We start from the raw sequence: 22,598 nt of genomic DNA on the forward strand, positions 1-22,598 counted from the left end.
ACACAGAACTAATGCAATGCGTTTTACAATGGCTTTTCAAATGACACAGAAATAATAATGTCTTTTGAACCTGTAATGGCAATGTTGCAAATATGACAAAATAAAAAAAATTCTAAATCTAGCACCCCCATCCTACATCAAATGCACCTACAGCGACAGATATCTGGACTTTTGTTGGTTTTCCATTCCCCTATGACAAGTGTTTTTGGAGACATACTGCTGTATGTTATTTTGACCTGAGACAATGTCATGAGGATGTCTTTGTTTGGAAATGCTCCATGCACAGTGATGCACGCAATGGAAAATCACATGGTGCAAGCATAGCTGTAATATTGATCAGCACACTCTATAATGTGATATCATCCGCTCTGTTATGTGAGCGTGCACTTGCGTGGGTTCACACCCATTAATTGAATTGGATCTCTCCCCTATGACAGATTAATGTTGCGCGTCACAATATATCAGAGGATATCTCTACACAGAATGCACACGCACACACACACACACACACACACTTGTTCATGCACACACACACACACACTTGTTCATACACACACACACACACACACACTCTTGTTCATGCACACACACACACTTACTCATGCACGCACGCACACACAGACGCACGCATGCACGCACGCACACACACACACACACACACACACACACACACACACACACACACACACACACACACACACACACACACAGTCTGAGTGCCTCAGCATGCCTAGCCGAGGGGGGCAGTCTGAGTCTCTGCTGCAGCATTACGTCTCCAGTTCCAACACGGCACTTTCAGAGCGTACCATCTGCCGCAGCATCACAGGGGGGGATCCCGGCATTTAATACCCTCTCCATCCTGCCTGCAGCAATGCTTCACCCTCTTCTGGGAAAAGGTAATCGAACATCCTGGATGCAGTATAACTGAATGCGACTTGCTCAGTTATTGATTTTTGTTGTGGGCCGAGGGATTTTTATTTGATTTGATCCTCACACAACAACCCCCCCCCCCCCCTCCTCCCTCTTTCCCTGAGCAGAGTGGTGCAGTCCTGCCTCTCCATCTGCCCAGGTGAATAAGAGCAGCAGAGCCGTATGCCGTCAGCACGCTCTAGCCCCGCCCACTCTTATCGGATTTGCCACCTATCTCGGAGAGAGAGGCTGACCAACATAGCACCGACTGGGGCACCAGCACACACACACACACACACTTAGACACACACGCGTACACCAACTCTCTCTCTCTCTCTCTCTCTCTCTCTCTCTCTCTCTCTCTCTCTCTTTCGCACACACATTCAAACACCCACAAGGGGGTGGGAGACGACCATGCTGCCAAAGCAGGCGGGCATCAGACAATAGGAGTGTAGCCTCGAGAGTGGACGTACACGTCTGTGGTCAAGACCCCATCTAAAGGATACCCGCAAAGGAGCCGTTATCAGTGAGAGGATTATACCAGCGACCGCGTGCCGCGTATTCGAGACCCGAGAGGAATAGGCAGAGAAGAGGGGCGCAAGGGGGAAGAATTACGAGAGGACGAGAGGAGCGTCGCGGTCCGGCAGCGGTCAGCATGGAGGTGTGGAGCTCGTCGTCGCTGGAGGACAGCGAGAAGGAGGAGAGCAGCAGTAGCTGCAGCCAGGACGAGGAAGAAGAGGAGGAGGAGGATGAAGGGCAGCAGGGGCCGGAGGCTGAGGCTCTGTGCAGGGAGCTGATGCAAGGTAACACGGACGGAGGGACAGAGAGAGAGAGAGGGAGAGAGAGAGAGAGAGAGAGGAGAAAAGAGAGGGAGAGGAGAACGAGATAGCAATAGAACGCAGGTGTGTGTGTGTGTGTAACACGGATGGAGGGACAGAGAGAGAGAGGGAGAGAGAGAGGAGAAAAGAGAGGGAGATAGCAACAGAACGGAGGTGTGTGTGTGTGTGCAAGGTAACGCGGACGGAGGGACCGAGAGAGGAGAACGAGATAGCAATAGAATGGAGGTGTGTGTGTGCGTGTGTGTTAGTGCGTGTGTGTGTGAAGAGAAACAGACTGAAGGAAAAAGGAGGGAAAATCCGATGGAGTGTAGAGGAATGAAGCTGATGGACAGACGATAAGAGGCAGACAGAGAGAGAGAGAGTGATAGAGAGAAGATGAGGAGGAGAGGCAACACGAGAGGCAATGATTGATAGATGAGAGAAAGGGAACATAATAGGAGGAGGAGAGGGAAGGAAAAGTCTTTGTTCTCTCTCTGAGGTGAACTAGGCGGTTACTAGCACACCATCACATGGGCAAACACCCATTCAGAAATATTGTGAATTAATTAAAGCTTGAATTGATGAATGGACGCTGAATGCAGTAACAGCGTGTGGGTGTGTGTGTGTGTCTGGTGCACATCGTTCCTCCTGCTCTCGTCCTCACACTTTTGAACGCTCACACTCCTGTGAAGCGAGACCCTCTTTGCAGAAGCCATGGCGGCGTGCCCAAATGCGTTGGTTCTCTGTGCCCAGTTGTGTTGGTTCTCTGTGCTGTTGGTTCTCTGTGCCCAGTTGTGTTGGTTCTCTGTGCTGTTGGTTCCCTGTGCCCAGCTGTGTTGGTTCCCTGTGCCCAGCTGTGTTGGTTCTCTGTGCCCAGTTGTGTCTGTTCCCTGTGTTGTAACGTCCCTGTGCCTGAAGGTCATCACGCTGGCAGTGAATGGCACACAGAGCCCTCTGCAGGGGCTGCCACTGTGATTCATTCACAACGAGCCGCAGCACTGACATCACACTCGTCTCCACGGCAACTCTTTATGCTCAGCAGCACGTGGTGGAATAGCAGGAATATTCAAAATATTTGTGTTGTTTTGTATTTGGTTCTGTCGTCCATTTTAATAATACACAATTATAACCAAAGGAGTTCGTACAAGCGAAAAAATAATAACATGAAGAAAATAGGGGAGTAAGAAGGTGCTTTCTTATAACTGTTGCTTGTTATATTACTGTAATACTAATATTATCATCTAATAGTGTTTGTGCTGTTTGTGTTGTGACTATAGTTGATCTATTAATAAGCGTCTCCCTTTTCGCTTGTCCACTGGACTCAATGTAAGTCACCTGGTTAGAGCTACAGTACGTGTGTGGCGTCAGCGGTAGACCGTTATGGCTGCAGTCGGAGGTGAAGCTCGCGCTAAGCTGCTTATCGGCGCCCACAAACCAACTGGGCCTGCATGGGCCCACGAGCAACCAGCCCTGTGTTTGGGCTGCCCGGCTCAGGTGCGCCATGTTTGTGCACTGCTCTTAATCTATGGGACAGGGTCAGATAAGCATAGACACACACACACACACACACACACACACACACACACACACAGGCCTCATTTGTTTCTGGTTGAATTGAATCAGTAGCACTTGTCTTCGTATCTTACTTCTGTCAACAAAGGCAGGCAGTTTTGCATTTCTGTGTGTTTACTTTCGTCTTCTACTTTTCTTAACCATCTTCCTAGCAGTAAATCCGAGAAAAGATGTGGAGGTGAAATGATCTCACTTTATATAACATACCACACAGTATGGTAGGCTTCTCGTGCTGTTTATGGTCCAGTTGTTTTCACGCTGTGGTGAACTGTGTGCATGTTTAAGTGTTACAGTTATATAACAAACAGCAATTTGATGCTGACTTTCCCTTGTACTCTGTCCAGATTCACAAGCAAACAGCACTCCTTGGAACTGACCATACTCATAGATGATTACATTTTGAGATGTCTCTAGTCATGTTTAGCCATGTATATTTTTGATCCCCTTTCTGTCAACTAGTTTCTCTACCAAAGCTGCTATTTCACACTCACTTCAGCCTGACATAGGTCAATATTCTTTCCCATTTTCAAAATGATTTCAATCATAAGGATAAGTAAAAGCATATGTCATTATGTGCACTGTCTGACCTATTTTATCTGGTGAGCTGAAACAGTAGTAGACTTGCTTTCTAGATCTTTCTACAACCTGACTGTCATTCACACCTCGTATCCTATCCAGCTTTGAAAAATCCCACGAGTCTAAGGTGATGACATTGATGAGATCTGTCATTTACTAAAGGAGAAAATGTGAACACTTATAGCTGAGAGAGAGGGAGAGAGAAAGAGAGAGAGAGAGAGAGAGAGAAAGGGAGAGAGAGAGAGAGAGAGAGAGAGAAAGAGAGAGAGAGAGATATTCATCTCATCTCAGGTGGGGTTGTGTCCGTATCATGTCAGCCCTCACTGGGCCGAGCGTGGCTCAGGCGCTGACAGGGTCATGTTGTGGAAAGCATGAATGAGACGGCGTTAGTGCAGGAGCCTGGAGGAGGCTATAAGAAGGTGGAAGGTGGCTGAGGGGATGGGGGGTAGGGGGGGGGGGATTAAGACCAATTAAGCCCATCAGCTGCCCCACCGTGTGTGTGTGTGTGTGGTGGACACAGGTTAAAAATAAACGTGCAGCCAGGCTAAGCGAGCTAATGACTTCATGGCTACGTAGCGCCGTGAGCATACTTGTTTTGGTTGGATGTTTTTAGGCTCGCACAGCTAAGCCCGGTGGGAAGTGTTGGCAGCACAGCGCCTCTCCCATCTCGGAGACGTCTGAGGAATGCCACAGTCATCCGTTCAGCTTGACGTCGCACTGCTGTACTGTACCTGTTCTGTTTGTTTTATCAAGCGATATTTATTTACCTTGAGCACTTAAAGTCAGGGTGTATGTACACCGATTGATTGATTGATTGATTGATTGATTGATTGATGGATCTGACTACTGTTCAGAAGTTTGGAGTCACTTAGAAATGTCCTTGTTTTCGTCATTAATGTTGTAAATGACTGCTGTAGAAAGATATGGTTGATCTTTAATGCAATAGCCGCATAAGTATACAGATGTCCGTTATCAACAACCATTCATCCAATGTCCCATAGGCTCATTCTGTTTAGGCTAAATGAGAAAAGTATGCACAGTAATCTGAAAACTGCTGCCCTAATTAAAAAAAAAATACAACTGATCTCTAATTCTGTCTATAATGAAGTGGAATTGACATTTCTAAGTGACTCAAAACCTTTGAACGGCAGTGTACAGTATGCTTTGGCCTTGCTGTAGGGCCACCATTGTCAGCCAGACACATTTATGTCCTTCAGCTGATGATTGGAAGCAGTTGTGGTGTGGGCAACAGCCCTACACGTATGGACTACTCAGTGGATGAGGCAGGAGGAGGTTGTGTTGGACAGCTGACATGGTCTTGGGTGTAGAGCTTTTGTTTCTGTTTTGGACAAACTCTCAATGAAAGGATTGCCTGATGGCTTTCACATATCCGTTCGCTCAGTGGACAACACACAGGCCATGCTGGGTTTTACACGCTGGCATTTTTGAGTCATGGATAATGCTGATCTGCGCCGCTAGTTGAGGCTATGTTGAGCAGGGTGAGTGGTAAAGCCTGCTGAAACAACACAGTGTGTTCACCCTGTGTGGGCTAATCTGGTTACCCGAGACAAGAGGCTGGGTAGTGTGTCACAGCCACGGCTTCAGGAGCTCATGTTGACAGCTCTGGCCTCCTACAGGGAGTCTTCAAGAGGTTGGGTGAATTGAATTCAGGATGGTTTCACACTAGTCAGTCATCCTATGTATGTCTGAAGGCATCAAGCTTTTATTTCAAAAATATCTTTTCCTATTTAGTCTGCAACAAAGTGCTCTTTCCCTTATCACATCATACAGTATGTCTGGCAAGACATTGACTTGTGCACACTTTACCATTTTTTCATCAAGTTTGATCCACTGTGAGAAAAGCTGTGGCACAAGCACAGTATGTTCTCCTAAACAAGAACTTCTGTTTGTACTACGTTACATGAAGTCAATGGATGTATTTTCATATCATACTTTGGCAGCACTTTATCATAACCACACACTATTAAGCATTTATCAGCATTTCCTCATTTATAAAGCGTTGTTCCCACATTAATTCTCACCAGTAAAGCATTTGTACACATGGTTATAAATGGTTTGTTCATAATAAATAAACCTATATCTAAAATATGTGTATAAATGCGTTTATATTTAATAAGTGCGGAACAAAACATTTAGTAATAGTTTACAAATACTTAACTAATGCTTAATAGGGTGTAGTTATTATTAAGTGTTACTCGACGTTTTTCCATAACACTTGCGTGTGTAGCTGGTTGTGTTTGTAAACGGCAGGAGTGTGTTTGTTAATGGAGGGCAGTCTGTTTTCAGTGTGTGAGAGGAACTGCAGCACTGGAACGCACTCAGCACCAGCTGTCCTCCTCCCCCTGAGAGACGGAACTAGGTGTCCTTGTCATTTTTATGCCCCTTCTCTCTCTCTTTCTCTCTCTCTCTCTCTCTCTCTCTCTCTCTCTCTCTCTCACACACACACAACACTCTCTCTCACCCTTTATCACTCTCTCTCTCACCCTCTCTCTCTGTCCCGCATTGCAGATTAAACTCACCTTTGAAGGGTACAGTGTGTTTGGCACACACACTCAGGCCCTGTGATATACAACACTGGCCTGCTGGGGGGGAGTCTGTTCCATTTAATCACCAGTCTGTTGACTAATGGGTGTTGGTGCAGATTGCAGAAGGGCAAAAAAAAAATCACTCCCATGCACTGGAGCACTCAGGCGTAATGTGTATACTCAGTAAATACAGCCATCGATGTGCTCAGAGTGCACACTGAACAACCCTGGACTGTGACTGTCCTGCCGTGTTCTCTATGAATGAGACTGCCTCTGCAATTCAGCCGTAATGAGGAAGACTCATTAGTCCAATAACTTGTACTTATGCTCCTGATGACAGTCTTGTTATTTAATATGTTGTGTGTATGTCTTGTGTGTATTTTGTTGTGGGAGTTCAAAATGGTCATACGGCGCACATTAACGCTTTCAAAAGCAACAGACTCGTGAAAGAATCTATCTGGTATTTAGGCTGACTGCAGGTGAATTGAAGAACTCTGGCCTGTTGTCCTGGTGTGTTGGCTATGAATGAGACTGCCTCTGCAATTCAGTCATAACGAAGAAGACTCATCAGTCCAATAACTTGTATTGTACATACTCATGACAACAGTCTTGTTATTTAGTATGGTGTGTGTATGGCTTGTTCTTTAGTATGGCGTGTGTGTGTCTTGTTATTTACTGTGTTGTATGTTGTTGTGGGAGTTCAAAATGCTCATACGACACACACAATCGTTTGGAAAAGCAGCAGATTCGTGAAAGAATCTGTGTGATATTTAGACTGGACACAGCAGGACAGGTGAATTGGAAGATTCAGCTGCTTTGTGGACGGCATTGGCAGAAACGCATGCACAGGCTGCCATCTATGTCAAGTCCATCCTGAGGGGACAGGTGCAGGAGGGCAAGACGGCGTACGTGGAGATGGATGACGTTCTGTTTATAGGGCCACGGATAAACAGAGTAACGGAGACCTGTCAACAGCGCCAAGTAAACAAGTGGTTAATTGGCATAATGTCTATAACTGGCATTAATCCCATTGATAGACACTCTTCATGACCTGCTTTTAACCCTTGCTGAAGAGAGAGAGAGAGAGAGAGAGAGAGAGAGAGCAAGAGAGGGAAAGATGAAGTGAGCGAGAGAGAGAGAGAGAGAGAGAGAGAGAGAGAGAGAGAGAGAGACTCAAAGGAATTAATCCTCCTAATCTGGATCATGATAAGAGAGACTCAGTTCTTGGAGCAGTTTTGTGTGCATTAGGAGTTGTATAAGGGGATGTGTTATACAGGAACCAGTATGCATAAACATTGCCTGTCTCCAGTATTCCCTATGCCCAAAACAATGGCATGTTTACCGGGCACCTCATTTCCTCTTCTGCTATTGCCAAAATAGGCCCGGTTTGGACCGCAACGTTGTTTAGTATGAATGTAATACAATGAGTTGTGTAAAGAGTGTTGTCTTCCAATAGTGTGAAGCCATGCGGCCTTTTGAACTCACTACGACAAAGTTGGCTTCCCAAATTAGAACAGAAAATGATCTGAGACTGAGTGGTCTGTTGTTGTTTTTATATTGATTTATTTATTTTAAGTTCTTACTACTGGATTCCATTCAGACTGGTCTGATTAATGTGAAAGGTTACTAATGTTTTCATTTTGCTGTAAGGTTAAACGTATAATCTCTCTTTTTCTCTCTCTCTCCCTCTCTCTCTCTCTCTCTCTCTCTCTTTCTCTCTATTTCTCTATTTCTCCCTACAGTGATCTGCTCAGAGAGAGTGGGCCAAGTCACCAAGACCTACCATGACATTGAGGCAGTAACACACTTGCTGGAGGAGGTAAGGCATTTTCATGGAAGGATGACTACTAGCCACATGACGTACGCTCAACGTCCATACTATTTGTGGGTGGTATAAACATCCCTCCCCTTTGGCTATTGGATAATTGGTGCCACTCTCAATCTCCTTCGGATTTAGCCCTTAATAACCAGTTCATTAGGGTGCTGCGCTCTCATGTCCTGACTTAGTCCTGATTCACGTCTGGCTTCCGTCCAACAGAAAGAACGGGACCTGGAGTTGGCAGCGCGAATCGGCCAATCGCTGCTCAAGCAGAACCGGGAGCTGACGGAGCGCAACGAGCTATTGGACGAGCAACTGGAGATTGCCAAAGAAGAGGTAGGCTGCTCGGCCAGTGTTATAAGGCAGTGTGCTCAGCTGACTCTGACTGGCCTGTTATAGGTGAACTAGTGGAGTTAAGCACTCACTAAACCCAACTAAACTCTTGTCTCAACTAAACCAGTTGTTCTCAAAGTGCGGGGCGGGCTCCACTAGTGGGGAATAGAGGTGGGGCGCGAGGAACAGGAGGGAACCGTTTTTTTGTCCCTTTCTTTATAAATACTTTTCTTTTTTTTACCACATTCTATACCACGTTCCTAGCCATCTGTCAGCATCTTTTAGGATCGGCACAGTCATACAGTGCATGTAATCATCGGAGAATCATGGATAGGAGACAACACATAGTAGCATTGTTAGGTTAGAATCACTAGCTCATTCCAGGACATGCAATGTAATGTTGATGACCAGACATGTGTAATGACCAGACATGCTATACACTGGACCTGCATTTACCCACATGTCTCACTATGGTCATTGATGTGGTCATTTCTATTGTTCGTTGGATATGAGGAGACACGTAAGAGAGCAGTGTTGTGAGACAGGTGCATTTCGGGCCAGTTTACGGTGTTAGCAACAGGTATGATGGAGTCCATGTTGACCTCGGTCCACTGACCCGTGCTTGGTCCGTCTGTGACCCCGTACAGATTTCACAGCTGCGCCACGAGCTGACCATGAGGGACGACCTGCTGCACTTCTACGCCAGCACGGAGGAGCTGGAGGCTGCGGCCGAGGCCCGCACACCGTGAGTCACACACACACGCACACACACACACACACACACACACACACACACACACACACACACACACACACACACACTATTCCTCATAACATCAAGTTTAAGACTGCAGTACTGCTTGGTAATACTGCTCTAATGCCTGGGAAGGTTATGAGTTCATGTTAAGGAGGGGATCAGTGTAATCTTTACAAGGCGAGCAGGACCCTTACAATAGAGTCTGCTTAAGCCTGGTTAAGCAACATTATGACCCAGAGAGGTGGACTCTCTCCAGACCAGTGTTATCCCCAATCCACTGGCACGGATCCAGAATCGAAAGAGATTAATTATTAATGCTTAATTATTCATTATTAATTATTGATATTAATGCAGCAAAATAAATAGATAACTTCCCATGTTTCTGTCATTAATGATTGACGAAGTGAAACGAGCCTCTTGAGAAATAATGTCCAAAAACCCGCCTCTCAGGTTTTGTGCAGGTTGTTCCTCAGAAATGCCAACACCCAAGGCCCACAAATAAATGTCAATCTGTGGGTTTAGTTTGAATTTCATCCCATACAAGTCGCAGAGTTCCCGGGAAGAACAAGTTTTACAGTCTTATTGCAGCCTTTTATGGTATTGTGAAGTCACTGGTTGAAGTCTCACCTGACCTGTGTAATGGCATGTGTGTCCAGATTGAAGAGGAACGATTCGTCGTCGTCCTCACTCGGTCACCTCATCCAGTACGACTTCCTGCAGCAGAAACTCAAGGGCCTGGAGGAGGAGAACCTCAAGCTGCGCTCGGAGGTGAGTCAACACGGACATACACAAACATACGCACATACGCACACACACACAGACACATACACACACTCACTCACTCACTCACTCACTCACTCACTCACTCACTCACTCACTCACTCACTCACTCACTCACTCACTCACTCACCTATGCAAATACATACAGTGCACACACACTCACACACACACACGCACACACACACACCGACAAACACACACGTACAGACACCCAATCACATGCCCTGCATTAGTTTGTGTTCTTGAGGAAGTGCCCGTTGTGATGCCATGCCCCCTGCCTCTTCCCACCGCAGGCGCACGACCTGACCTCCGAGACCACCGACTACGAGGAGAAGGAGCAGCAGCTGATGATGGTGTGTGTGGAGGAGCTGTGTAAGTCCATCCCCCGATACAGTCACACTATCACACACACACACACACACACACACACACACACACACACACACACACACACACACACACTCGCGCACGCACACACACACACACACACACACACACACACACACACTATCACAGCACACATGCAAAACTTCACTCATTTGCCTGACCTGCTGTCTCTTAGAATAGCCAGAGGTCAAAAACTGACCAGGTGTTGGACTCATAGCATGGTACTCACACTGCTCAATATGCTGTAGTAATACTCACCTTAGTGTAGGCAATGCAATATTATGACATTATAGGATTATGGGGCCTTGCTTTTGATATTGCTCACTGGTATTACTCTCCCTTTCTCTCTTTTCTCTCTCTCTTTCTCTTGCCCTCTCTCTCTCTCTTTTGCCATCTCTTCTCTCTCTTCTCTCTCTCTCTCTCTCTCTTCTCTCTCTCTTTCTCTCTTCTCTCTCACCCCAATCCTCTCCTCTCCTCCACAGCCTCGGTGAATAGGCAGGTGGTGGATCTGTCTGAGGAGCTGGCCCGTAAGGTGGAGGACTCGCTCCGACAGCAGGAGGAGATCAGCTCTCTGCTCGGACAGATAGTCGACCTGCAGCAACGCTGTAAAACAGTGAGTCACACACACACACACACACACACACACACAGATATGTGCGTGCGCGTGCACACACACAGACACACACACACACACACACACACACACAAACACAGACTGTACACATAGACAAACCCAAGCTTTACATACATACACGTACACATACATAGGTATGCACTCACTGACTCACTCACTCATTGACACACATTTCAAACACAGTGATCTGAATGCATCCATGTGTTCCATCTATTTCTCATCTATTTCTCATCTCTGTCTCTCAGCTCACCAATGAGAATGAAGAACTCAACCAGCACTTGAGTGCCTCCCGAGAATGCCAAACCCAACTCACTTCTGAGGTGAGAGCTGCCCCTGGTCATTTAGTTTTAACAATGATTGAAGAGCCCATTGAGTTTAAATGAAAATATAAAACCGATGTTGATTTGTTTGATCTCGAAATGCTGTGTGAGATTTTTCATGAGCAAAAGGCGTCCATTTTACAACTCCGTTTTATTAAACCCAATCAATAGCAATAAGGGCAGTTAAATAAGCAGGGCAGGTCAGGAGCGAGAGACTGACCTATATCGCCCCCTTGTGGCAGCTTCGAGACATTCAAGAGAAGTACTCTGAATGTGGAGACATGCTACGGGAAGCCAGGGAGGACATCAAGAACCTGCGCAACAAGACCCTCCCCAACAGCACAGTGCAACGCTACAGCGCCCTGGAGACGGTGATTCCAATGGACTCTCTGGCTGCGGAGATCGAAGGGACCTTCCGGAAAGGCATAGACAGTCCCGCACCATCCGAATACAAGTGAGTTGGGTCTACTACAGTCAGCATAACAAACAACTGCCTATCCCTAACCATAAGGTCTTAATGTATGCTACTTTTGTTGGTCTAAGAAGTTAACTTTCTAATGTTTGCACAGTGCTATTCAAAGCTAGAGATGATAATATGCTACTCAGATAAGCCATTTTAAGACAAGCTATTTACATGGAACCACAGAGAGAGATTAAGTAATTTGCTCACACTTGATCATCAGATTATTGAGGAAGATGATCCAGGACAAGATGAGTAACGTGTAGGTTGCTCAGTAGGTTTGGCCTCAGCTTTGGCAGGGACAAAAAGTGGTCGTCCTGGAGATGGACACTTATGAGGATTGAGGATGCATTCAAATGGATACGACTTCACAACAAAAGTAATACAAATGAGTTCACTAGGATGCCTTTATTCATCCCCAAAATTTTGGTGTGGAGTAGGCATGACCCTATGCTCTATCTAACATATGCCCCCTGAGACACACAATACACTCCCTCTCTCACACCAACCCACTCACTCAACCACATGGTTGCTTGCTCACCCACAAAAACAGTGTGCCTGTGTTTGGCAGAACTTAAGGACAACTTTGGGACAACTTTGACTGCGATGTGCATTGTGTCCTCCAAAGCTGTTGACACACGAGGCGCCTTCATGGGCGACGTTCCTGTGCATTGTTGTTCTGGCACATTACCAACTTATTTTTCTTGAGAACTTATGAAAGAACAACCATAAACGTAATCAGCCAATCAGAACGCAAGGAACCAGTTATGAGGTTGCGCTGCTCAAAAGGTGTGCCCATGCATCACCTAAAGCATACATTTGGGGAATTCATTCTCTGTAAAGATGTCAGTGTACCATGAGTTCAGAGAACTCTTTGTCCACAGCTTCAGCTTTAAGCCCACATTCTGTGGCTAATTGTGGCGGTTAGTTTGTACCACCTTCAGTGTGACGTCAGTTCAGTAATGGCTTTTTGAGTGCATCTCAGTATTTAGGCTACAGGCAGGTTAGCATAGCTGATCTGTTGACTGTTTACAGTTTATGGCATGTCTCCAGAAAAGCTGTTGCTCTCAAACTCTGTCCACTTGATCCACTTAATGAGTCAGTGTGGTGATGAAGGAACAGATTAATGGAAGGTTTAAAAAGTGATTTCATGCTCCCTTTAAAGAATACGACATGCCATCTGATGCATGCAATCATTAACTAATTATATACTGTACATTTCTGATCACGATTGGTAGATGTGTGATTTTATAGCGGAAGAACATAACTGATTGTTTGCGCGCCGGTGTGGATATAATAGACTGACGCGTGGCGTGTGTTTGTTGTGGCCGTGCCAACAGGACGCACCCGCTGCGCGTGTTTGAGACGGTGAAGGTGGTGAACCAGGCGGCGCGCCTGCGCTCGCGGTGCCAGTCCCCGCAGGTGCCCGGCTCCAGCCCGGTGTCGGCCCGCTCCAGCCGCACCAGCACGCCGCGCACCAGCTACTACGGGGGCAGCGACGGGGCCAGCCTGCAGATGGACGACAAGGCCCCCGCCACTGGACACACTGAAGACCAGAGGTGAGGGTCAACTAATTATTAGTTCACTTTAGTTACTTCATTAGTTAAGTATATTACTGTTTTCTATGTAAGCTATATGACTTTATTTCAAACTGTTCATTTTTATGCTTATGTTGAGTATTGTATGTCACTTTGGACATAACATCTGTTGAGAACCATAAACATAAACAATAAACAAAAGCAATAAACATGAACATAAAGGGATGCTTGTATCGTCTTACTACTACTGTACTGCTAAGAATCTGGAGTCTCGTCAGATTGGTTAACTCTTTCTCTCTCTCTCTCTCCGTCTCCTCCGTTAGCTCCACCCCCGGCCGGCGTCTGATTGGCCAGCCGGGCACGCCCGGGGGTCACGACCTGGAGGTGGCCCTGGCGAGCCTGTCGGCGCGGCAGGAGAGCCACTCATCGGAGCGGCCCTTCTTCGAGGTGGAGCGCGAGCGCAAGCTGCGGGCGCTGGCCTGGCAGGGCGGCGAAGGTGGCGAGGGTGGCGAGGGCGGCGAGGGCGAGACGTCCAGCGGCTTCCTGACGCCCTCGTCCACCTCCACGGGCACCAACTACTCGGGCAGCTCGCGCCACTCCTCGGGCCTGTCCTCGTCCACCTCGCGCTCCTGCCTGCCCGACCGCCTGCAGATCGTCAAGCCACTGGAGGGTGAGTGGACGTGACGACGATGATGATGATGATGATGATGAGGAGGAGGATCAAGATGTTGATGTTAAACACGGCGAAACACGTTTTACTTTTCGTTATTTACTTAGAATAAGGAAGCTATTTTCATGTGATTCGCAAAAACATTGCACACAGCCTACTAAAACATTTTTGCTTTAGTTTTCGAAATAATCCCGAATGGTACTTTGTAGTGTAAACAGAAGTGAAGTGGAGTGAGTTGTGTTTGTTCCCTTCGCCCCCGTATGGTCTCTCTAGCCTCGTGTTCCCACACATATAAGCCCCCCGCACTCCTCCTGAGCCTGTGATTTGGCCGCCCCCACGTTCACTCAGCCACACAATAAAAGGGCTTTGGGCCTCTCCACTTCAGATGTCTCGGCGGCGTGTACTTTTTGGTGCCATCTCCTCTTAAGTCATGATGATGACCTGTCAGCACCTGCACAGTCTATGTGTGCACTCCATTTTGGATTTTGAATGCAGCATGTGTCTCCCCACCCCCCGACTGTGCCATTTGTCGAGCTTATTGTAAGTGGCTGCTGTCAGGAGCGCTTGAAGTGAAAGAGCAGAGCTTAAGTTCAGGAGTTCAGCTGTAGGGTGGCACAAAGACCTGACAATGGCGTCTTCTGAAAAGCTGAAAGATGCCGTGTCCTCTCCCTTTTTTTTCTCTCCGAGCCGACTGTGTGTGAGAAAGTTAAGTGTTTTATCTACTCAGCGTCGGCTTCTCAGGTTTCTTTTTGTTTTGTGATTGTTGTTTTTTGGGGTGTGTGCTTGTCAGGCAGAAATCACCCGTAGGCTAACCGGCTGTGTCTCCCACACAGTATGTTCACTGGTACTTTAGTAAACTCATCCTCCTCAGATACTGTATATGAACTGAGTCTCATCGATTTTTAAACACAAGTTATATGTTTTAAGTTACAAGATACACATATATATATAAAATAACTTGTATTAATCCCTCCCCCCTCTCAGGCTCGGTCACTCTGCACCACTGGCAGCAGCTGGCCAGACCCAACCTGGGCGGCATCCTGCACCCGCGGCCGGGCGTCCTCACCAAAGACTTCCGTGAGCTGGAGGTGGACCTGCAGCACGTCTACAGCCTCAACGACCTGGAGGAGGACGAGGACGACGCCGCTCCGCTGGCCAGGCTGTCCTCCGCGCAGTACAGCAATATGGGTAAGGAGGGCACCTGGGTCTGGGGCAGTACAGCAGTATGGGTAAGGGGGGGGCACCTGGGTCTGGGTCTGGGGCAGTACAGCAATATGGGTAAGGAGGGCACCTGGGTCTGGGGCAGTACAGCAATATGGGTAAGGGGGGGGCACCTGGGTCTGGGTCTGGGGCAGTACAGCAATATGGGTAAGGAGGGCACCTGGGTCTGGGGCAGTACAGCAATATGGGTAAGGGGGGGGCACCTGGGTCTGGGTCTGGGGCAGTACAGCAATATGGGTAAGGGGGGGCACCTGGGTCTGGGGCAGTACAGCAATATGGGTAAGGGGGGGCACCTGGGTCTGGGGCAGTACAGCAATATGGGTAAGGGGGGGGCACCTGGGTCTGGGTCTGGGGCAGTACAGCAATATGGGTAAGGGGGGGCACCTGGGTCTGGGGCAGTACAGCAATATGGGTAAGGGGGGGCACCTGGGTCTGGGGCAGTACAGCAATATGGGTAAGGGGGGGCACCTGGGTCTGGGTCTGGGGCAGTACAGCAATATGGGTAAGGGGGGGCACCTGGGTCTGGGGCAGTACAGCAATATGGGTAAGGGGGGGCACCTGCGTCTGGGGCAGTACAGCAATATGGGTAAGGGGGGGCACCTGGGTCTGGGGCAGTACAGCAATATGGGTAAGGGGGGGCACCTGGGTCTGGGGCAGTACAGCAATATGGGTAAGGGGGGGCACCTGGGTCTGGGGCAGTACAGCAATATGGGTAAGGGGGGCACCTGAGTCTGGGTCTGGGGCAGTACAGCAGTATGGGTAAGGGGGGCACCTGGGTCTGGGGCAGTACAGCAATATGGGTAAGGGGGGCGTCTGGGTCTGGGTCTGGGGCAGTACAGCAATATGGGTAAGGGGGGGCACCTGGGTCTGGGGCAGTACAGCAATATGGGTAAGGGGGGGCACCTGGGTCTGGGGCAGTACACCAATATGGGTAAGGGGGGGCACCTGGGGCAGGGTCGAATAGGGGAGGAGGGAGGTAGGGAGGGGCAAGATGGTGAACCAATGGTGAACCAAGGACAAATCTGATCGACATGGTTGTTGCCTACTCATGGGAGAGGTTGACTCATCATTCTGATTGTAGATCAGAGTAAAGATCTGTATGAAATCACACACACACACACACACACACACACACACACACACACACACACACACACACACACACACACACACACAAGCACCATTCATTATCAAAACCATGACCCTCTACCATGGAATCATTTAGTTGGAGGAGGAGAACTCCATTGTCATAATTCTGTTGAACTCATCCCTCATGGTCATTGTTGTCAAACAGGTTGTGTGGTGCAAAACTATCCTACCAAAATTAGTTAGTATCAAATTAATTTGGTTATAATTATCAGAATTACCTTAATCCGGAGGAGATATTTTATGAAAATTAGATTTTCAAGTTCTTCTCTCAGAGAATTGGGTGTGATTTATAAACGCTATCTGTTTTCTCTAATGATAAGGCTTTGATTGATAATTCTCCTCTGATAATGAATTCAACCGCTCTTTCAAGTGCAGGACTTGCGGGTAGTGCCTGAAGCATAATTTAATAGTTTAATTATTTTCTTTGCACCACAAAAACTGCCCTCCTTCATCGTGTGTACCTGTGTCCTCCGTTGTGTGTGCCGTTGGTTGTGTGTGTAGCCGTGTTGTGTGTGGTGTGTAGTTCAGTGTTGCGTTTCTCATCCCTCCATCACCACAGCCCCTCCGCCCGGCCCAGGTCCCGGCCCCCACCTCCCTCACACCTCCCCCACCTTCACCGTCACCACCTGTCGGGTCGTGCACCACCCCTCCCTGTTCATCCCCGCCCTCTCCAACAGGTAAGACGTCCTCGTGCGCTCCCTCATGCATCTCCTTCTCATGTCACACATCTCCATTCTTCACACTCAGCAGCTCATAAAATAGTTCATAAGAGTGAGGAAAACGGTGGAGTTTTTCAAGGTTCCTCAAGGTCAAGGTCTTTTGATGTTGCGATCATTCAACACTGTATTAGACTACTGCATTGTGTGTTTACCCAATTATTATTCATGAAAAATGTCTTAAAATGTTTTGGTTTCTGTGAATGCACTCTTTACAAGTGTGAAACATTTTCAGGATTCAATGCTTCACCTTTGCCTCTTAAAACTTATGTGTTACTATTTTTGTGAGAAAGTCTCATGACAAACCTGAAAAACAGCAGTAAAGAAAAGTAACAGGAAGGAAACGCCTTTCTCCCTTTTGTTGCATTGTGTTAACAGTTTCCAGGGTCCTTTCTGAAAGGAAAGCTAAAAAGCTATTTTGATTGGTCCTTCCCTCACCCAATCCCTTTGTTCCTTTCCCCCTCCACCTTTCCTCCCAAACAGTAGCAGGAAGCGCTGGAATAGGCTCTTCCTACAGCTCTGACATGCCTTACCTCCGCAAAGTAAGCACCAGCGAGAGACGGCCGAGATCATCAAAGACACCTCTTACCTACTCATACTGCCCACGCTAATACTGTACTAACTTCACACTAATATTAATTTAAATTTTCCTCTAAGACTACTAACCTACTAACCCTCGGAATGAAAGGTGTGGACTAAACCTTCATTCCAGGCGTCTGCCACAGCAAAGCTAGCTATTGAGCACTACTGATGCATGCTACTGATTTAGAAATCTGTCTTGCGTTCAGCCTGCGTGTGATTGATGTTAGCCCTGCTGTGAGTCCTCGCAAGACAGGAATAACCTCGTTGTCCTTGTCCGCAGGCCTTTCATTGGTAACTAACTGAATAATTGCTAGGTTTGTTATCTTGTTGCCCAGACACATTTGTCATCTTGTGTGTGTCTGCTCATGGCTCAGACGAAGTAATTGTGAGAGAAGCAGTGAAAGTCTTCTCTGAGAAGACAGACTGAGTTCAGGCCAAACTCGCAGTGAAAGTCTTCTCTGAGAAGACCAACTTAGTTCAGGCCAAGTTCAAATACCTCGTAATGCACAAGTGCAATCATTTGTTTGTGTTCATAAGAAAACAACTGCTGAATTTGTCAAAGCCAAATACAAGTACAAGAATACCTACTACTATTTTAACCCTGCAGACATACAGTACATTCCAAAATAAACCCTTAAAAAACCCTTAGAAAATAACTGCACTACTTCAAGTTTGTATGTGAGAAATGCAGTATTTTTGACATGAACATTATGTTCTTTGAAAAAACTGCTGTCCTTTTTTGTAAGGGAAACGAAGCCATCATGATGGTGTGGTCAATGTGTTCCTAACACTTTTCAGACTAAAGGTACTATAAGCGATTCAAAGTGAAACACTTTTTGTCACATTCAAGGAATACACTGTTCTGAGTACACTGTAATAAAAAAAGAAAAAGAAAAAAAAGTTGCAAAACTGTTCCCGAACCCAAGGCCCCAGCCGTGGCGCAACTGGCTGGGGCACCTGCACCGCACGCCGGCGACCCGGGTTCGATTCCCGCCCCGTGGTCCTTTCCGGATCCCACCCCGACTCTCTCACCATTCGCTTCCTGTCTCTCTCTACTGTCCTGTAAAAATTAAAGGCACAAAAGCCCAAAAAATATACTAAAAAAAGAAAAAAACTGTTCCCGAAACCATAATTAAACTGTCCCTGCCAATGAATGGGCGGGGTGGGAGTTAATGGCGGCTAATGGTGGTCTGGAACAGGTGTTTTGGGGAGGGGAAGGGTGAGGCACCACCTGGTGTGGCGTCATCCAGAATCGCTAATGGTACCTTTAAATGCATCTCTCTAACCTATTAAACATGTCCTATTAACCTATTAAATATGTCTCCATTGCCCTCTAACCCTTGAGTAAGCTAATGAGTCAATGATCATATAATTCTATATTTGTTTCTGGTTTAATGTTGTCAATTGAATGTCTGTTGTTTATATTTCAATGCCCTTTGGTCATCTTAAACTGTATCTGAATGTGCTCTGGCAGTGAGCTGACTTGTGCTGTGTGTCTAACGGTCACTCCTGTGTCCCTCTCTTGTGTCCTCAGCCTTTCCGCTCACGGCGTGTCCGCTGGTGGGAGCTGTGAGCATGTGACTCGCACCTCCTCTTCCTCCTCCGTCCCCTTCCTCCGCACCTCCTTCTCCAGCCCCTCCCTCTCCCTCAGCGCCAGGACTCCTCCCCCTGCCGCTCCACTGGGCCTCGTCCACATCCTCCAGAAAAAAGGGATCTCGGCCCGGAAGTACCGGCCGACCGGCCCCAGGCCGCTGCCGGCCCCGTCCATCCCGCTCGCCGGGCGAGTGCTGCGGAGCTCGGGGCCTCAGGAAGAGGAAGAGGAGGAGGAGGACGCCGGGGCGCAGAGCGTGTTCAGCTTCAACCTGGTGGAGAAGCTGCTGAGCCTCGGGCTGCACCGCGTGGCGGCCAGAGGGATGACCTCGACCTCGGCCTCGGGCTCAGGCTCGGACTCCGCCGAGACGAGAGGCTGGCCCTGGCTGGCCAGTCTGGGAACTTTCGGCCCCTGACAAGGACCCCCCCCCCCTCCTCCCTCCCTGCTCCCTTTTTTTTTAAGTCCAGCTACAAGGCTCCGGGTCGTCCGAGGAGCCCATCGGGGAATATTCACAGAGCCATAAAGACTGTTGCTGTAGTGAACTCACCGTTTTTATTCTGATCCTGACCTTTGTCTATACCACACTGTACACTGTAGATGGTTGAGTGCCATTGTATGATCAAAGGCTTTGGCATCGCGTCGACATCTGGCTTTTTTTTTTGGGCCACTTTGTTGTCAGGGTTGTCTTTCGTTTCAAATCAAAACCTATAGGTGAATAATGAACGCTTTTTTTTACCATTTTATTTCTGGTGTCCTCAGGCACTCTACGAAAGGGAATAGCACTTTTTTTCTGTCTGTATTTAAAGAACCACCAAGTGTGTTGTCAATACAAATGTAAACATAGTCATGTAGACAATCCGTTTGCTGGATCTACATACGTTCACTGCTTCTTATATGTGTCATTATGTAAAAAAAACAAACTGTTCCTCACAACAACAATGTAAACAGGTGCTATCAATTTGGTTAGATAGCGGTGTTGTCCCATCTAAGGTACTATACCAATTGTCACTGAAATCCATTGTCCTTCATTAGGCACAGAGATTAGCCAGGAAGTGGTTCTGAGTAGTCATTTCAAACTCACCATTTCCTTAGTAGCAATACAGACATGAGACACAAAATGACTGAAATATTGTATTCAAACTGCTGTACATATAACTTGACAGGCTTGTGATTTTAGAGCTCTCACCCACGTGCACAGTAACTGACTTGACTATATACTCACACACCTCACACACTCCTCCTCTCCCCCCCCCCCCCGTAGTTCAGATAGCTAATCGTGGGATGGACCCTGACTCTGCTGTCTGGAGACCAGCTGATGTGTCGTGGTCCTAAGACATATACCCCTGCATGGCGTAACACTGGACCTCCAGTGCTTTCTGATGCTAGCGCTCACTGGGGTGTACGGAAGCCATCACGCCATCACGCCGTCATTTATGATGTGTATGACATACGATCAAGTCAGCTCTCACCAAATACGCTGAAATGCATGTAATAATGTGTCTCATGTGGGTATCGGCAGAGGAACAGGGACTTCGTAAAGATTTCATACTGGCGGACTGGGAGCCCAGTGCGGCCCCCTTTGGCCAGGGGCCAGTGTAGACGTTTGAGATTTTGACTGTGTGAGATTAATATCTTTTCAGGGGATCCATCAGTTGTGGCTACACCCTAAGACTGATGGTTGGTTCCAACACCGTCCAGTTCAGGCAAAAAGAAAGAAAAACAAACACACACATACACACACACACACACCTCAGCTGCTGTCAACTGTTGACTACTGACTTCACCTGCACTTCCAAAGCTTTTTCCTGACTGATCAAAGTCAAACTGTACTATGTAGCTCTCTCAATGTAAATGATACCAGCCAGCCCTATGGAGTGGCCAGTCCATGCATGGTTTCAAAAACAGAGGACGCAAACGCATCAGGACTGAGTTGACTAGGAATTTGTTTTAAGTCATTAGCAGTGCATGCTCGCTTAAAACTACGCTCAGGCAAGATTGTCATTGGGAAACAATCAGTAGTTTATAAAGACGTAGGATTTTGCTGATCATTTTTTTTTTTTTTAAAAAGGGAAAGCAGTGACCATAAATTGCATTGTCTTCCGTGTGAACAAAAATTAACCTCCATGCGGCTGTGTGATAATTGCATAGAAACCTGCTGAAATGGTCTTGTGCATTCTGTACTCTGCATCTCTCAAGTGTACCTGTGAGCGTTCAAGGCGTGCACTATTGTATAAATTATATTTCATGTGAATAAATGCTCAACCACAGCATTTCTGCAGAAGACTTTGTACCTTATTTGTTTTTGTTGTTTAAGAAAATATATACAGTAGGCCCTTCAAAAAATAAGTCAAGTCAAGTCATGCTTATGTCGCTAAGCTGTGCCATTTATTTCAAGTGAACAAGCAAATGTATATACACGGCAGGCCACTGAACCTTTATACATAGTAGACCTAATGCAAACACTAGCAGCTGCTTCATTTCCCAAAGTCTACCCAGCCTTTGTAGTCCCGGTCTACGAAGCATTCGTCTCGACTGATAATTTCTGTGGATCAAATGACAGTGACAGTGAGATTTCAGCACATTAATAGTAGTGCCCAGTGGTCCTGCTTTTGCGTCCATTTTACTGACACACACCTGCTAGGGCCTTCATGATCTGCCGGTTCATGAACTCGCGCTGGTCATCGGGAAGGGTGACCATCCGCTCCATCCGCGCGTCGCGAGTCTGGACGTCGTTGTCCCGCCGCGTCAGGGCCTTGCTGAGGACGTCTCTCCTGGCGCGGAACGCTGGCTCGGTCTTGGCCTCCGTCCCAGGTGGAGACAGAGGGGAGGCGAAGCACGAGACTCCGAGAAGTGCAATGAGTGCAATCACGTAGAGACGTTGCAGAGCCATACCTGTACCGAAAGAAAAGACCAAGGACGAGAAAAACTGAATTGTTGTTGAGTAGAAACGGGTGGATAAAATTACCACAAAAAGAAATGTGAGAAAAACAGAGAGGCCCGAATGTGTTGTTGAAGTAATCCTGTTAACTAACAGTCAACTAAAGGTCAACTGTTTTGAAGTAATCCTGTTAACAAACAGTCAACTAACCAACAAACACAGGTGAAAACATTACTTCCCATTATGTTTTCAGAATAGCCTGGAGTTTACTAATGTATTAGTCTCTTGTAGCAGAAATGAGTCTAAATCAGGTGTTTGTATGGTCTACTACATGAATCTGCA

At 47.2% G+C, this 22,598-nt stretch overlaps 1 protein-coding gene across 2 annotated transcripts; it reads left to right on the forward strand.

Moving 5' to 3' along the window:
• The first annotated feature begins 1,327 nt into the window (after positions 1-1,327).
• hap1 (huntingtin associated protein 1) lies at positions 1,328-21,430 on the forward strand. Of its 2 annotated transcripts, XM_062544275.1 has the most exons (15): positions 1,329-1,712; positions 8,164-8,240; positions 8,460-8,576; positions 9,221-9,318; positions 9,987-10,098; positions 10,404-10,482; positions 10,980-11,110; positions 11,377-11,451; positions 11,694-11,905; positions 13,252-13,470; positions 13,773-14,119; positions 15,104-15,307; positions 17,049-17,166; positions 17,689-17,747; positions 19,322-19,451. In XM_062544275.1, the coding sequence occupies exons 1-14, from the start codon at positions 1,565-1,567 to the stop codon at positions 17,726-17,728; spliced, it is 1,977 nt and encodes a 658-aa protein (XP_062400259.1). In that variant the 5' UTR covers positions 1,329-1,564; the 3' UTR covers positions 17,729-17,747; positions 19,322-19,451. The 2 variants fall into 2 exon arrangements, with proteins under 2 accessions (XP_062400258.1, XP_062400259.1); XM_062544274.1 differs by lacking the exon at positions 17,689-17,747 and having other exon boundaries at positions 1,328-1,712; positions 19,322-21,430.
• The last annotated feature ends 1,168 nt before the right edge of the window (positions 21,431-22,598 follow it).

The sequence above is a fragment of the Sardina pilchardus genome, chromosome 1 (assembly GCF_963854185.1).
Source record: "Sardina pilchardus chromosome 1, fSarPil1.1, whole genome shotgun sequence".
Classification (NCBI taxonomy): domain Eukaryota; kingdom Metazoa; phylum Chordata; class Actinopteri; order Clupeiformes; family Clupeidae; genus Sardina; species Sardina pilchardus.